The sequence below is a fragment of the Lipophrys pholis genome (genome assembly GCF_963383615.2).
Source record: "Lipophrys pholis genome assembly, chromosome: 10".
In the NCBI taxonomy this organism is placed as follows: domain Eukaryota; kingdom Metazoa; phylum Chordata; class Actinopteri; order Blenniiformes; family Blenniidae; genus Lipophrys; species Lipophrys pholis.
Genome location: NC_137640.1, coordinates 7,645,661 through 7,661,479, shown reverse-complemented (window position 1 = coordinate 7,661,479; position 15,819 = coordinate 7,645,661). Strand labels below are relative to the sequence as shown.

Genomic DNA, 15,819 nt, shown 5'->3' with positions numbered 1-15,819 from the left:
TAAATACAAAAAGAACGACATACAATAAACTTATTAAATTAATTCCCGTGGGAAAGAGGTGTAAAACTTTAAAGCCATTTGTGAAAACGGAAAAGCCCTACGAAATCGAAAAAGGGTTCAGTTGTGGGTTTGTTTGTTTTTTTCAGCAGGAAGCTTGTTATTGTCTCTAACTTGACGTGTTGGTCCGGAAAAAGCAGCGAAACGCAGAGAGAGAGAGAGAGAGAGAGAGAGAGAGAGAGAGAGAGAGAGAGAGAGAGAGAGAGAGAGAGAGAGAGAGAGAGAGAGAGAGAGAGAGAGAGAGAGAGAGAGAGAGAGAGAGAGAGAGAGAGAGAGAGAGAGAGAGAGGAGCGTCTATCTCTCCATTTAAGTGACCCATATCTCAGTGGAGACCCAGATCCAGATATCTTCTAACCTACTTCTCGTTCTCGAGGATTTCTCGCCACCAAAATGTCGGCGTCAGCGATATTCATCCTCGACCTGAAGGGAAAGGTAAGTTTTGTGGCGACTTGTTGGTTTGGGGAAGTTGCCATCATGATCACCGAAGCACCTGCCACAAGGTGAGACTGCTGCGCTGCGCTGTCCCGAAAGAAGAACGACTAAAGTCACCGTTGGATGATTCCTATTGATACGCCCTGCAACTTCACGCGCTGTGCCATGACACACCGTTGGTTGTTTCCTGCCAAGTGTGTTTTTTTTTTTTTTTTTGCTCGCTGAGTTTCTCTCCGAGTCCCCATGAAGGACAGAGAGACAGAGACAGGAAGAGAAACTCAACTCGCCAAACTCGTTTCGTTGACGCGCAGCGGACACACACAGCCAGGGCTTGTTCTTGTGCAGTGATGCAGCCTTCATTTCATGTGATGTGTCCCATTTCAAAGTTTACACCTCCAATCCTTAGGCTTGTTTTAACGTACTACTTCTAAACTTAAGTTGTTGTTGTTGTTGTTATTTCTGACTTAAATTGAAGCACAAGTATGGTTGGACATGATTGTACCAAGCCATGGCTGAAACATTTGTAGGATCCACTACACACAGCAGGAAATAATGAATATTACCAATTAGTTTAGTTACTTACATTTCTTTTTTGGAAGTTATTTCAGTTTCACACTTCCTAATGATTTATTTGCTACTGAAATGTAAAAGCTTCCCATATGTGCCATCTTCTTGAACAGTCTGGTGAGAAAGAAAAATGACAGAAAAACTCAAATATTCTTCTCCAGGAACACAACTTGTTTACTGCAGTTTGTTTTGTGTGTTTGACCAACAGAGCAGACCCAAGGCTGTTTGTGTTTGTTTGTTTTTTACCACCACGGAAGCTTCAGAAAAACTGTGCATCAACAATTTTGCTTTAAAGAAAGCGAAAGTCTGTTTAAAACAGAGTTCAGTGTCTTGATTTTAAACTGTTAATTATACAGATCTATCAATCTTCCATCGAATGCAGTTTTACAGTTTCTAAGACAAATTAAAGGGGAAATACTCGATGAAAGAAAATCCCCAGTCGGTTTGATTTTAAAAGTGAAAAACAAAACTAGATGTGAGACTGCTGAAAGTCGTGGTGAAGCATGCAGTAGTCAACGCCGTTCACACTATTTGGCTTAATCGCTGTCGTTTTTGGCCGTATTTCCTAAAAATCGCACTCACTTCAGATTCTCCGTCTAAACCCTGCAGAGTTAATTTATTTGAGGGGCAGGAAAAGGAATTGCTGAAGAAGCCTTATAAGCCCACCAGGGAGAGGGATCAGTCCCTCATTGCCTGGATGTCTGATTGTACAGATTAAAGGTTTTTCCTGCAGCTCTCTCCTGCTTTCTGGCGATCTCTGCCCCGGGGCAACTCAGTAGTCCTCCACCTTCCATCCTCGCCCTCTCTCTGCCCCGACCAGATGCTGTTTTATTAAAGCTCCGGAGGAAGAAAAACTGGAGTTTAGATTAAGAGTTTTTCTAAAAGGAAAAACTGACAAAATGGTATTTGATATTTAAAATGTCCATATAGATAAAAATGAATAGCGAGATAAATCTGATAAATAAATACATTTTTGATAACTGAAGATGCCTGAGATGAAGTTTTGAGGCACTATTACAAGTAATGCCAAAGTTCAAAGTCAACTGACCTTCAACTGCAGTATTGAGAGGACAATGACTCGTCTTCAGTTTTAAACCAGCACTCCGTTAAAATGCTAAACTTCTCGGAGGTTTGACTGATCAAAACAATTTTATCTGTTCACACCAGAATGCTTCGGAATGTATATTTCAAGCTTCATTTACGACACACGTTCTGTCTGAGATGCTTGCGTAGTACTGTTATTGTTTGGCAACTCAAGACTTTTGCGTTAATGCTGAGGGCTATAAGAGCGTCTCTGTTTTCAGCGCAACTCTTTGACTACAAATGGATCAATTGGCAGGATTGGACGTTAGATTGAAGTCTCTACAAATTCTTCAAAGACGTTTTATCTCAATCCAGTTCAAACCAAACGCACATTTCGTGCAGGCCTTCACAAAGGTAATACATAAAGACACTGACCTCCATCTGAACCCCAACCAAGAAGCTTGTCTGTGGATTTCAAGTGAAGGCTGATTTCACTCCACAGTGTTAAATAGTTGCAGTTGATCGACACACTGGTACTTTTCAATGGGCCTTTTTTTTTTTTCTTTTTCATTTATAAATAAGCCACTGTTAACCCTGGACAGCCATGTCACTCTTTAAAAAAAGGGGGGTATTCTTTTCAGAATAAGATCTAGCTTTTCTGAAACAAGGATTCATTATATTAGCGAGAATCCAATTAACATGTGACTCAGTTTGCAGTGTCAGCGTTTTAATAGGAGACACAAACTGACTTCAGCTGAGAAATGAGTATTTTTTTGGTTTGAATTTAGAGGCGAGAGCATCTCTATTAAAATAGTGTGACTGCTCTGCTGAATGCTGCCATTTTGCGTGTATCGCTTTCATATTTTACGTCCTGAACCGATCAAATGGATTCTTGATTGAGTATACTTGGTTTTTAATCCTCTGCGGCTGCTTGTCTTGCGGCTGAGGTCAGCGGTGAGTGGTTCCTCGAGATTTCACACATTGTAAACAGTCAGTCTCTTGTGTCCCAGTAACAAACTCCCAATGAATCTCCCCCTGTAGTTTTCTCTTGCTGATTGTTAAGGTCAACCAGCAGTATGAATTGATTGGACACTTTTGTTTAATTATTCTGAGGCGAGGGAGTTTTTCTGTGCATCTTACTTTCTGTATTTTCTTACTTTAAGTTTTCTTACATTGAATTCCCAATCTCAAATTGTCATTATATTGCAATATTTTTTTATATCGAGGATTTCGATCGAAACATATCACAACATTTTACTTCACCAAGTTTTACGGCGTGGTTGTTATTGTTGTTTCACTTGTGCACAAACGACAGATGTTCTGGCCGGGACTGCAGGCAGGTCACTGCATCCTCTCCACTGCCAAATTCTGGAGGTGATAAACTCTGCGGGGACGAGCATCGTCATCTTTGAGGATCTTTTAGGATCCCAGACTGTTGGATATCGAGTGTCCACTGGTTGCATGGTTCTTGTCTTCAGATCCGTCTCCATTGAGACATAACGATCAAACACTCGGGTCAGGTGCGAGAGGAAGATAAGATGATTAGCATGAGCGGAACAGATATGGCTCAACTTATCGTGGCCCCAGTCTGCATACTCATCTCTGCTACTCATCTCGAAGTTCATCAATTCACAAGGGAAATAAACATAATTCCCCAAAAGTACAAGATCAGACCATCAAAAGTCACACATTTCCAATTGTGCTCACTTTACTTGTCACATTCCGGTTTCAGTGGGATAACAGACGAATTAGATGTAAACATATTTGCAATTCATAAATGCCACCTCATTTGATCACAAAATGCTTTTTACAGAGACGGTATAACTTGAAAGAAACACGTCCTCACGAGGCTTTAATGAGACCTGGATTATTAAATAGCTGCGCTCTGCTTTGGGGCATGAAATATGCCAACTGTTCTTGTGAGGTGTTTTGTTTAATGTGTTCTGCCTCGGCTGATTGCGCCGGATGTTTTCCTCTTTAATCTGAGTTTTACTGACACACATTTGAATCAGGATGACGCGACAAGGATGTGTTGACTGTCGCATATCCTAATGTGGAAGGAGAAAAATGATATTTGTGATTGCAGCTGCGCTGAAACTGTCACGGCTCACAACAGCTGCAGAATGGGATAAAAAGTCAAGCATGTCGAACAGAGAAACTTACAGACACACATGCTGTCTAGAGGGTTAAAACCCAAACCATATGAAGTGAAGCAATCCCTTCCCAAGACTTATAAAGTATTTGGTTTAATTTCAGCGATGCTGAAAGAACAACTAAGATGTTTGTTGAATGCATTAACGTATATTGTCTTCACTGTTAAAACTTAAGAGTTATAACATGTTGCATGTTTTTTTAAGACTCTTAGTTTATGAAATTAATTTGCTTTCTTTGCATAGTGCAAACTATAATGGCCCTTAATGATTTAAATAACGACCAATTTTCACAGGCAAGCATAGGCAACATAAATGTACACTACTTTCACATTTGTTTATAATAATTTGTCTTACTGAGATCATCTTATGTTATCAACCGCGCAATGAGCAAGTCTGATCATCCATCTGCTGTCTGGTCTCGCAGGAGTTCAAAAATCAATTACTATCTATTTGTTAGTAAAAAAAATGATACTAGAAATCACAAATATTGGAGCAAAGTAGCCCATATTTATTGTGTAGTGCACAACCAGATCCAGTCTCGACTGACAACCGGCAGGTTTCATATAGGACAGTCCATCACATGGGAAAAACAGAGACTTGTAAAACACCTGTACAGACGTACACTTATGGGTAATTTAGAGTTAATCTGACGTCTTTTAGTAGTTTTGTTTTAGGATCGTATGAAGAAGCTGGAGCAGCTACAGAAATGCTGCTGCACGCAAATGCAAACCTTCCAAACTACACGCTGAAAGACTCCCAAGTTGTACGTCTACTTTTAATTCGGTGCCACTTCCAACTGTCAGAAGAAAGCACTTCCTCAACGGGTTGAGGTTGTAAACAACAGAGAAGATACCAGAATGGAGACGGGAGACCATGAACACGTTGATATCGGAAGGCAAACGCAACTGCTTGCTGCAGACTTGATGTGGACCAGAGGCACCGAGTCCAAACGTCCAGTTTTAGTCAGAAGTCCTGTTATAAAGGACACAGAAGTTGACATGCCAGAGCGGCACATGACTGTGTGGAGAATGAAGAGATGACAGGAACTCCCTGTAATAAATGAGGTCTCACGACAGCCGAAACCTCGAGAAGATAATCTAGAAAATGATCCAGGGTGACCTGAGCCAGCCTGAACGCTGAGCTTTAACAAATTGGAATGTTTTAAGTCGTATCGTGAAAGTTAACCTGACGATGGCATCTTTAAATAAAAAACTGGCAGCTGGATCCACATGAGAGGAGCGTGAAAACTTCCAATAATATCTATTAATAATTAACTATTAACAATAAAATCAACTTTCGGGCTGATTGGAGTGGGAGCCACAACATCAGGAAAGTTTGTTTTTTTTAAATTATTTTATGATAGTAATAATAATAATAAAAATAATAATAATAATCCGTTTTATTTATCAGCCTCTTAAAAAAACATTTGTAGCAGTAAAACAATAAGACATTCAGGCATTTATCAGTAGAGATGGTTTAAAATGATTCCGGTCGTTTTAAAAGGTTAAGTTTTGAGGTGAGATTTAAAAGAATTCAGGGATTCAGTTGTTTCTGATGTTGGGTTTGAGCGAGTTCCACTGGTGGGGGGCCGAGTGGCTGAAGGCTCCAGAGCGGTGTAGACATATGTAACCTTTATTTAAGACGAAGATCCCAAATAGCCAGCCTGAATACTAAGACAGATATGAAAGTTACCAGCCTGGTTTTTGAGGCGAGATAGTCATTACCTCTTGTAGTGGTATCACAAATCTGCCACCAACAGAGTGAACATGCCCTAATGATTAGTCTTCTGAAGTCTTCTTTTTCTTTTGTGGTAGAAAGTGACTGACTGAACATTCCACAAGCCCTTTGGCTCTTTTTGATGCAAAGATTTATTTATTTTTTATTTTTTTATCTCTCTACTCCTTTTTTTGTTTCTGACCCCTGAACTGTTCCCCGTGTGCTTTTCATTTTCGCTCACAGAACCTGAGCAGTGGCCTGTTCATATCCTTTTTTTTTTTTTGTTACCATAGATTACTTTACCTTGCAAGAATGTCCTTTTTTATTCTTTATTTCCTCTTCTTTGTTGTAACTGCCCCTTTGTGACCCCGGTGTGTGTGTGTGCGCATTGTCTGGATCCCTCAAGCGAAGAAGCTTTGATCTCTTTCTTCACTCCATTCCATGTCCGGAGTTGAGCAAAACTGCTGACTCATCTCAGTGTGTGTGTGTGTGTGTGTGTGTGTGTGTGTGTGTGTGTGTGTGTGTGTGTGTGTGTGTGTGTGTGTGTGTGTGTGTGTGTGTGTGTGTGTGTGTGTGTGTGTGTGTGTGTGTGTGTGTGTGCTGAATTTGTTTTTATATTTCATGTTAAGTTAATGAAGTAAATTTTTCAATATATATATATTACTTTAAAATGTGACAGTCGAATGCCAAGAACAACCATAATTCTACATCTCTAACCGAAGAAAATAGAATTTTGCTTTTCTTTGATAAATAAGCCAATTTGAATTATAGTAAAATTCTTACTTTTATCTCCGTCAACGTCTGGGTTTTTTGTTTCCCTTTTGGGCATCTATTGTACGTTCTTATCGTTTGATTTCTATTGTACTCACAAGGGTTTTCCTCTTTGCAAGAGAATCACTTGAAGGAAAAGTTGCATTTTATCAAATCATTTTTCTCCAAATGTCGTCAAAAACAAAATGAATGATGCAGTTTTCTGTTCTCGTAGTAATCGTAAGAGTAAATGGCACAAAGTCATGAGTCAAGTTGTGCAAACACAGATGTGTCTCCACATAATTGCCTAGCTTTTTAGTGGTGTACTGAGTCCACACCCACATTCAGTCAGAAACAGGTTATTGGGTGTAGGATAGAATACAATAGCAATACTTTATTAGTCCCAGAGGGAAATTCTTGAAATGTTGCAAGCTACTATATGTGTTCAAGTGAACACATTCTTCACTTAAGCAAAATGAAATGCATTTCTGCAAAACCAGGATTAAGTTTGCTTATAAAGGCAAAATACAAATACATTTTTGATCTCAATTAATAATAAAAGTCTGAAAAGTAAGCTAAAAGAAGCAAGTATATTGAGATGAGTGAGGTCCGGGTTTTTTCCCCAGAGCTCAGAGAGATAGAGAAGAAACATTCAACCCGAAGACCAGAAGAGTTTTCGTCTGGTCAAAAGGTGTTCTTATAAAATTGTTCTAGATTTTAATCCACCAGGCTGTGTAGCATTGTTGAACACCTACGTATTTGTAAACTCTGTCCGTCCTTAAAACTTGACTGGCTTTGCTTTGCTATACTATAAAATGTAAGAATCTTCTGAACCATGATGAACTCCGCTGTGATTCTTTGTTCATGTTGAGAAGTTGGTCATCCATCATTCATGGTCATATATCCATCAGTCCATTAAAGCAGCAGGTTCAACCCGTATACACAGTTTGCACATTTCATTGGGAGACGAGCGTGGAGAATTGTGTCCATCCCAGAGGTTAGAGGGCCTTTCTTTTCTCTTTCTTTTCTTCCTGAAGTATGTTACAGCTTGAGTGCAGATTTGGTTTCTCAGCCAAAAGCTACGAATAATTAATGAGCATGTTTGTACCTCTAATATGGCGTCCCTCTGCCTCTGTGTGTCTTTATGTTGTCCACCCAGGTTCTGATTTGTCGAAATTACATGGGGAACATGGATATGAATGAAATTGACCACTTCATGCCCATCCTCCAAGAGAGGGAAGAAGACGCTGAGATGACGCCGCTCGTCAGCCACGGTTCATCCCACTTCATGTGGATCAAACACAGCAACCTTTACTGTATCCTCACACTTTATCTTTGAATGGGATGTTTTGTCATGCTTGTTTAAAATCTGCTTTTTACGGTGTGCTCAGTCAAGGTCTATGCGGATGCACCGATTCCCTGAGCGAGTGATGTTTGTGTTGTCTGCTTCAGAGTTAAATCAGATTTTATTTAGTTTGTGATTTATAACATGTGATGCATACACTCCCACCTAATCGCATATAATATGAGGTCTTCACAGGAGACTCTTTCTAAGCTTCTTGGTGACTGTTTAGATCTCATCCTGTATCACAGCTGGTTTAAAAATTTAACACAGACTTAGTATGATCTCCTTTTTTTTTTTTCTTTTTCCCCACATTGTGAGACTCAGATTTCCTTGCACATTATTAATTCAGCATCACATTGCAGTTGTGAATAGCTGGTATTCACTGTACACTACATTGCAGTTTCACCTCAGTGTGGCCGAGTTGGATGGAAATCACAGGCATTCTGAGAACCTTCTATAGTGTTGAATTAAACTTTTTAATTCTAAAGAAGCCTGAAGGGGAAGTCTTGTGTCTACAGTTCGTTTTATTTGTGTTTTAGAACCCAACTCTTACTTCGGACGTACGTATGCTCCTTAACAGTCCGTACTCAAGTGGTGGCGATGTCCAAGAAGAACGCCAACGCTGCTCTGGTGTACTCCTTTCTTTATAAGATAGTACAGGTGAGTTCGGTGTTTGACAGCTCATGTCTGTTCAGTTTGTACAAAAGCAACAAAATATTTGTGTTCATTCACGTTGAAGCATTCAGCCGCCACCGCTGGGGTGTACATGAGGTTAATGCTTCTCCATTGAGAATGCTTTGACTCTGAAAGCTTGTTAATATACTTTGATTGGAAGTAAAATGTTACACTAAATCTGTTTATTTACTGTGTCATCAGCATTCTCAACTTTTTCAGTTTAGATCGTTTGCATATATTTTCAGTATTCAAACTGTTGTTTTTGACTCTTGAACATGAGTGATGTGAAGAGATTTGTGAGATCTGGCTGCAGTAACGCAGTCGCTGTACGGGACGGTGAAAAGGGTGTGGACCCGTAAGGCAAAGCCCACCTTTTACCAGTCGGTATAAATCCCCACCCTCAACTTTAGTTATGAAACCTTGAAGAAACCTTTAATGGCGTTTAAACTGATAACCAATATTTTACTTGAAGCAAAAAGAGTGTCGCATTTTATAGGTCTTTTATTTCACTCTGTTCAGTGTCGGTAGCAGATTTTTAAAAACCAAAGCCCATGTAATGCAAATAGTCTGAAAATAGGCTGTTCAGTTTTAAGTTGTATTAAACAACACTATATTGACGCGACAGAGCTCATAGTGTGCCAAAAAAATAAAAAATAAAAACACAATCACTCCACTACCAGACTGAAACATAAAAGCCAAAGCAGGACTTGATACTCAACAGGAAGTTTTCGCTTCAATCTCTCAGTGTCCTGCTGCTATAACGTGCTCACGTAGTGTTTCATGAATGGTTCTCTGCATGTCTTGGTTGTCGTCGTCAGTTCAGTAAATGTGTTCGTACCATTTGTTGTGTGTATTTGTGACAAGAGCTTCTTCTCACAGGATACTTTTCTTTTTAATTTCACACAATTCCCTATAAACACTTAACCAGTTTACTTTAACCGGTTTGAGTATGTTCACATGCTTTAGATCCATGTGTTTGTTTGGCTACACGTTTGTTTCAATAAGCAGCGGAACAGATGGTCCTGATGTTGGATTAGTTCCCTCGATAACTTTTTTTTCCATGTGTGTCTGTAGGTTTTTAAAGAGTACTTCAAGGAGCTTGAGGAGGAGAGCATCCGCGACAACTTTGTGACCGTGTACGAGTTGATGGATGAAGTGATGGACTTTGGGTTTCCTCAAACGACGGACAGCAAGATTTTACAAGAGTAAGGACTTTAATCCAGAAATGACTTCTGTTTAGGCCCATTCAGATCTTACGATATGAGGTCGTGAAGACAAGTGGTGTTTAAGATGCGCGCACTTTCAAGATGAAGGAATGATTTTGGAACTTGATTAAAGTTTTCTCTCCAACGTGATGTGCTCTGTCATGCAAACACAGCTCTAATCAGGCTGATTAGGCTATCAGGTTAAAGTTTCACACTCTCAAAATTCCTAATTGCCGCACTTCAGTCTGATTTTAATGTAACCACATTTGCTGAAGAGCTGCCTGTTTTATCCATCAGGGAGGAATGTCAGTTTTTCAGCAAGATAACGGCTTATATTTGATAGTGCGAGTGAGTTGCCGCGTGGGGGAATAGGAGCACAAGAGGATTTTATTTGAAGTGCCATGGGCCGTTTTTCATTTAACAGAGTACAGCTGGTGAGCAAAGTCAGAATGAATAGCCTCGTGGTATTCAGTGGGTGAAATGGAGTAACTACTATGTTTGAGGTTTTTGTGTTGTAGGTGTACACAGGATAGTTTTGCTGCTCCCCTCCTTTCAGGCCCTCGGTGAGACATTTGTTTTCAGGCTCATTGTCAAACAATGCCACGCCACACTAATATGCACATAGTTTCAAACTGATGACATTTTCTGTTGCGTAGAGTATTTTCTTTTTCCCTTTTCATGACTTAAACATGATTGGGCTTTTATCTAGTCGCATTTCGCTAACGTTGGATTCGCTGCGCTACTTTTTGCACTAATCTTTGCCTTTGTGTGTGTATGTGCTTACAATGTGTACAATGTGCATGTTTGGTGTCTGAATAGTGCTGATAATTACCAGGCTCCCATTGGCACTCGCACACAATGACAGTGTCAGCTGGACACACTCAAGACTCAGACAGAAAAGCCCTGCTCTTGTCTTCTCTAAGGAGACATACAATTGTCATCTCTCTCTCTATTCACACACACACACACACACACACACACACACACACACACACACACACACACACAGAGCTCGTCTCTCCCTCCGTCTGCAAGCTATTCCAGTTCTCTGACCTTTCCGTGCCCCAAACATCACAAAAACACAGCTTTTCTCTTACAATATCGTGCTGCCCACCTGGTGAGAGTACAAACGTGTGAAAGTGAGTGTGGGTGGATGCATGTGAAGGTACGGGGTTGCATATGCATAAGTTCATGTGTGTTTTGTTGTGTTACTGTATAAGCCTTCATACGTGTGTGTGTGTGTGTGTGTGTGTGTGTGTGTGTGTGTGTGTGTGTGTGTGTGTGTGTGTGTGTGTGTGTGTGTGTGTGTGTGTGTGTGTGTGTGTGTGTGTGTGTGTGTGTGTGTGTGTGTGTGTGTGTGTGTGTGTGTGTGTGTGTGTGTGTGTGTGTGTGTGTGTGTGTGTGTGTGTGTGTGTGTGTGTGTGTGTGTGTGTGTGTGTGTGTGTGTAAACGTGTATTTGCTAAGACTGAAATTATTTTGCCAATACATCAGTTTGCTGCCAAAACCAGATTCCAGATCTTTTCATTAGCATTTTTGAGGAGAATCGGGGCAAAACTGAACGAGCAGCAAAGCAACAAAACAACTCCACGTCGACCCCGAACCCACTTGTCGTTGCTTTTTATCTCCGCACCTACAGACTTTCTAACGTGTCGGCATGTATTTAGAGTGGGAGGAATGGGAACAGAAAACAAGGGAAAACACTTCACCTCAATCTGTCAGTCACTCTAAAACTTGTTTATTTAGCACTATTTTGTTGTTGACATCCGATAGGAAACATTCAGTCAAAGCTGTAAAAAGGAGTTTAGTAAATTTTGGGGATTTTTTATTTTATTTTTTTTAATACAGCAGGACTGAGATGGTTTCAGGAGTCATGCTTCTTAGATTTAAGGTTGCGACTATCAAAGAACAATAACTTTTCATTTTCAACTCATTGTGTAGTTTATTTTACTCTTTTGTTTTGTTTTTAAAGAAAAGGCTTGTGCCAGATGTTTCCTCTGAGAGATTGTGGAACAAGAATAATTATTCTTATTCTTTACTCACAACATTTTTTTTCCTGAAACAAAACGCCTACTGAAGGTTAATTAACTTGCCACTTGTTAAATTGTAAAGAATAGAATTTGCAATCGAGTGCCGGACAGTAAAGTAGACCTGAGACCCGAAGCGGGATTAACATACCCAGGATATCTCTCCATTATCAGGGTTGATAAACCCACACATGCGCAATCCTCGATAAGCGGTACTACGAAGCAGGTTGTCCATTCAGAAATACAATCCAGGGTTTTCCCATCGTGATTAGTGCGTGTTCACATAAAATGGGTGGCGTTTGCAGCATTTGACCGATTGTACACCACGCAGAGCAACTTATGCAATGGAGGAGCAGACGATATTAAAAAATCTGAAGAATTCAAACTCATCATCCAGACTAAAAGCAACTTTGTTGCGGCAGCGAAAGCCAGTATTGAATGCAAAAAAAATGCAGACTTAACTTTGTGAGATCATAGCACATTAATTCATCACACAATATAAACAGTCAGCACTTTGATCACTAAATTTCACTTTATAACCATTTTTTCCATTGAGGTTTTTTTTTGGGGGGATTCTCCGTCCCCCGTCTGAGCGTGTTTTGTGTTGGAATATTAATTACTCTCTGTGACGACACGGGTAGTTCAATAAATTCAGGTTTCTGCTGTTATGCCATGTGTGACCATTATTATTCAGCTCATTATTTCAGATGCAACCCTCGTGGAGCTAAATGGACTTGGGAACAAGTCAAGAACAAGAACAAAAACATACTTGGAAGCTCTCTGTGGAGAGGCTTCATTCTATTTTGTCAAAAGGATTGTGTCGTGCTCCTCTCATGATCTGCACACCAATCAGGACCATCTAAGAATGGGCAGGTCAATTTCCAAGCGATCTGATTGTTCAGTGGGCAGAGCTTTTATACTCGATTATCTCTATTATCACCTGTTCAGGTTAGCCGTTCAGTGTAAGTTACCATGGTGATTCGGGAAAGAAGTGAAGCAGCATCATAGGATGGTAAACCCAGGCTTGATGCCTGACGTTACCTCAATATGGGAAAATCAATTGTTTGTAGTACAGGTCTCTGGACTTGATGCTGGGCTCAGTGCCTTTCTGTGCAAGTTCAGACTTACTGCTACAATTCAAAGACCGCTCGCCCACCTCGGTTTCCTCGAGGTGGGCGAGCGGTTGTGTGTCGTTCTGTGTGAACCCTGTGATCACCTTGGAACCAGTCCAGAGTGTTTCCCACCTTTCACACATTGCCCCCTGGGATAGCCTTCAGCTAACACAGCCACACCTGAAAATAAAGCAGGTATAGAAGACAGATGCATAGTTAAATGGCGAAAGATATTTTGGTTGTTGGTTGTTGGAGCTCAACGATGAAACTATTGAACCACATGTTGCTATAAGACATAAAGTCTTTGTTTAAAATATATGAGGAGTACAAAGCATCGTGTGATAAATTGCTGGATCTCACCAACACTAAATCAGAAATGTCATTCTCTTTTTTGATTTGTTTTGTTTTTACTTCAGGGCCACACAACCATAGTTCACAGTAGATTAAATACAAATATACATGCATCAAATTCATTGTTTATCTTGGACAGGACTGTAAGACATCAGAGAATTAGACACTGAATTATCCACAAACACAAAATATATTTTCATTTCCAAACTCATTTTGACATTTCAAAACAAAAAAGAGAAACGACCCTCATTCCCGAGAAGTTGAGTCACAGTGTTAAATATTTAACATGTTTTAGAAGATGTTGTAAGGGACATTTTACAATTTAATGGAAAATATTCACAAATGCATTATTTAACGTTAGCCACGGATCTCAACGTTAGAACAGAGACTTTTTATTTATTTTCTTTTACCATCATTTATCGTCTCCTCTTTATAATGACTGTCGGTAAACGTCTAGGAAGTTTTCATTCACATTCAACTTGTGATAACCCCCAACAGGAAGAAGCTATATAAGATATTTTGCGATAAGCCTGCAGTAGAGATGAAGACAGAATAAAGGAAGAGGTGGGGGCAGGTGTTAGGAGTACAAACATGCAAGGTCACGTGTTGTTTGTCTAACTATGGCCGCCTTGTATTCTCATGACAAGTCATTATGTGTCCCTGGAGTCGGGGGAGAGAGCTCATAAAACAAACTGCCTCTCCAATATGTGCACAGAGAGATGAAGTAACTCAGTGCGCAGTGACGTGGCGAGATAAAGAATGAATCAACTGCCAGACTATGTTCTTCTTGAAAGCAGCAGCATATAAATTGAGAAAGGTTATTTGTTTTTGATGATGATGATGTACCAAGTTATAATCACCATAATTTATACTTTTATGCTGCCAGTGAATAAATCTGTGTGCGCGTGTGAACTTTCATCCATCTGAGACGGCTTCAACTCGCAAATTAAAAAAAAAAAAAAAAAATTCTAGTTAATAAATTTTTTTTCCAAATGTTTAATTTACCATCAATCTGCTAGAACCATCTTATGAAGTGTTGGGAGCCTGAGCCTCTCTCATTAACCCAGTCGTAGTCCTTTTGCCTGAATTGAAAATGCATGAAAGGGGGAAGTGGGGGGGGGGGGGGGGTGTTCAAGTGCATTGAGTTGTTGAATACCTGCAACCTCACTGATAGCTGCCTCTAATTTCTACAGGCGGCCTCTTTAAAGCTGTTCCAGTTTTCTCTAATAGCCCTGCGCTCCGTAGACCTCTGATGCTTGGGTTTTACTTACCCGAGCAATAATTAATTGTTTAGTATTGTTTGAACAAATGCATGTATCACAATATTGTTAGAGGCTGCGTTCACAGTGGGGTTATGTAAATCTCAGTTTTCCAATTACATCCTTCAGTAGTTTTCCACCAGCATGAATAGAAAGCTTATTTAATGTATTTATGCTATAACACCTCGTTCATTTTGAATCATGAGACGTGATTAAGGAAACGTGTTTGTTGCCGTTTCCCATTTGGTTTTCTTGAGGGTGTCTGTCATTTAATCCCTTACTCTCCCTCAATGACTAATTTACAATTCAGTTTCTCATGGTTTCATTAAGAAAAAAAAAAAACCTGCCTCTTAATGAAACACATTAATGAAGCTTTTGACTATTATTTTTTGAAAAAAACTGATTAATGTACTTCACGCTGTTGCGCCCAGCAACGTTACAATCTTAGTTTGGACACAGCTTGAGCTGTATTTTAACTTTGTCTTTGTCTCTTTTCAGATACATTACCCAGCAGGGCCATAAATTAGAAGTGGGGGCGCCTCGACCTCCTGCAACCGTCACCAACGCCGTGTCTTGGCGTTCGGAGGGCATCAAGTACAGGAAGAATGAAGTTTTTATGGACGTCATCGAGTCAGTAAATCTACTGGTGAGGAAAATGCTTACTTTGGCAACTAACCTGAAAGAGTCACTTAACAGGAACGGACAACTCCATTATTCAGTCCGAGATCCGCTGTACGTCTTTATCATCCTTGCCTCAGCCATTAAAAGCTGCTGGATTCGACAGCTTGTCCCTCACAGTGACGGGGGAGGTCAGGGCTGATTTAAAGGGAAATAGCCCTCAATATCATTACTCCAATCATCCTCAATATGTTTTTTTCATTTGTGTGGTCCGAAGATTGTGAAATGTATTTGCCTTAACGTAACACATTTGGAGGGAGAAAAAAAAAAGAAAAAAAAGAGAAGCAACATTTGTTCAATTAGTTTGAGCAGATTTTTGATTAGAGTTTAACACAATAAAATTGTCAGGGAGTGATTCATTGTTTCATGAAAGTAGTTAGTTTTTTTTAATCCACTTTCCTGAAACAAAGTAACCTGTTCTTTCAGTGAATTTAGTAAAATTAAGTCAATATTTACTCATTTAGATTTATC

General features: G+C 39.9%; 1 protein-coding gene across 1 annotated transcript in view; it reads left to right on the top strand.

Annotated features, from left to right (window-relative positions):
* Window positions 1-192: 192 nt before the first annotated feature.
* Window positions 193-15,819, top strand: part of ap1m3 (adaptor related protein complex 1 subunit mu 3) — a 37,297-nt gene continuing 21,670 nt past the window's right edge. The window contains exons 1-5 of the mRNA XM_080473538.1: window positions 193-489; window positions 7,858-8,014; window positions 8,636-8,703; window positions 9,793-9,923; window positions 15,169-15,316. Of these exons, the coding sequence (XP_080329664.1) occupies window positions 448-489; window positions 7,858-8,014; window positions 8,636-8,703; window positions 9,793-9,923; window positions 15,169-15,316 (546 nt within the window). The 5' untranslated portion in view covers window positions 193-447. The remainder of the gene's footprint in view (window positions 490-7,857; window positions 8,015-8,635; window positions 8,704-9,792; window positions 9,924-15,168; window positions 15,317-15,819) is intronic.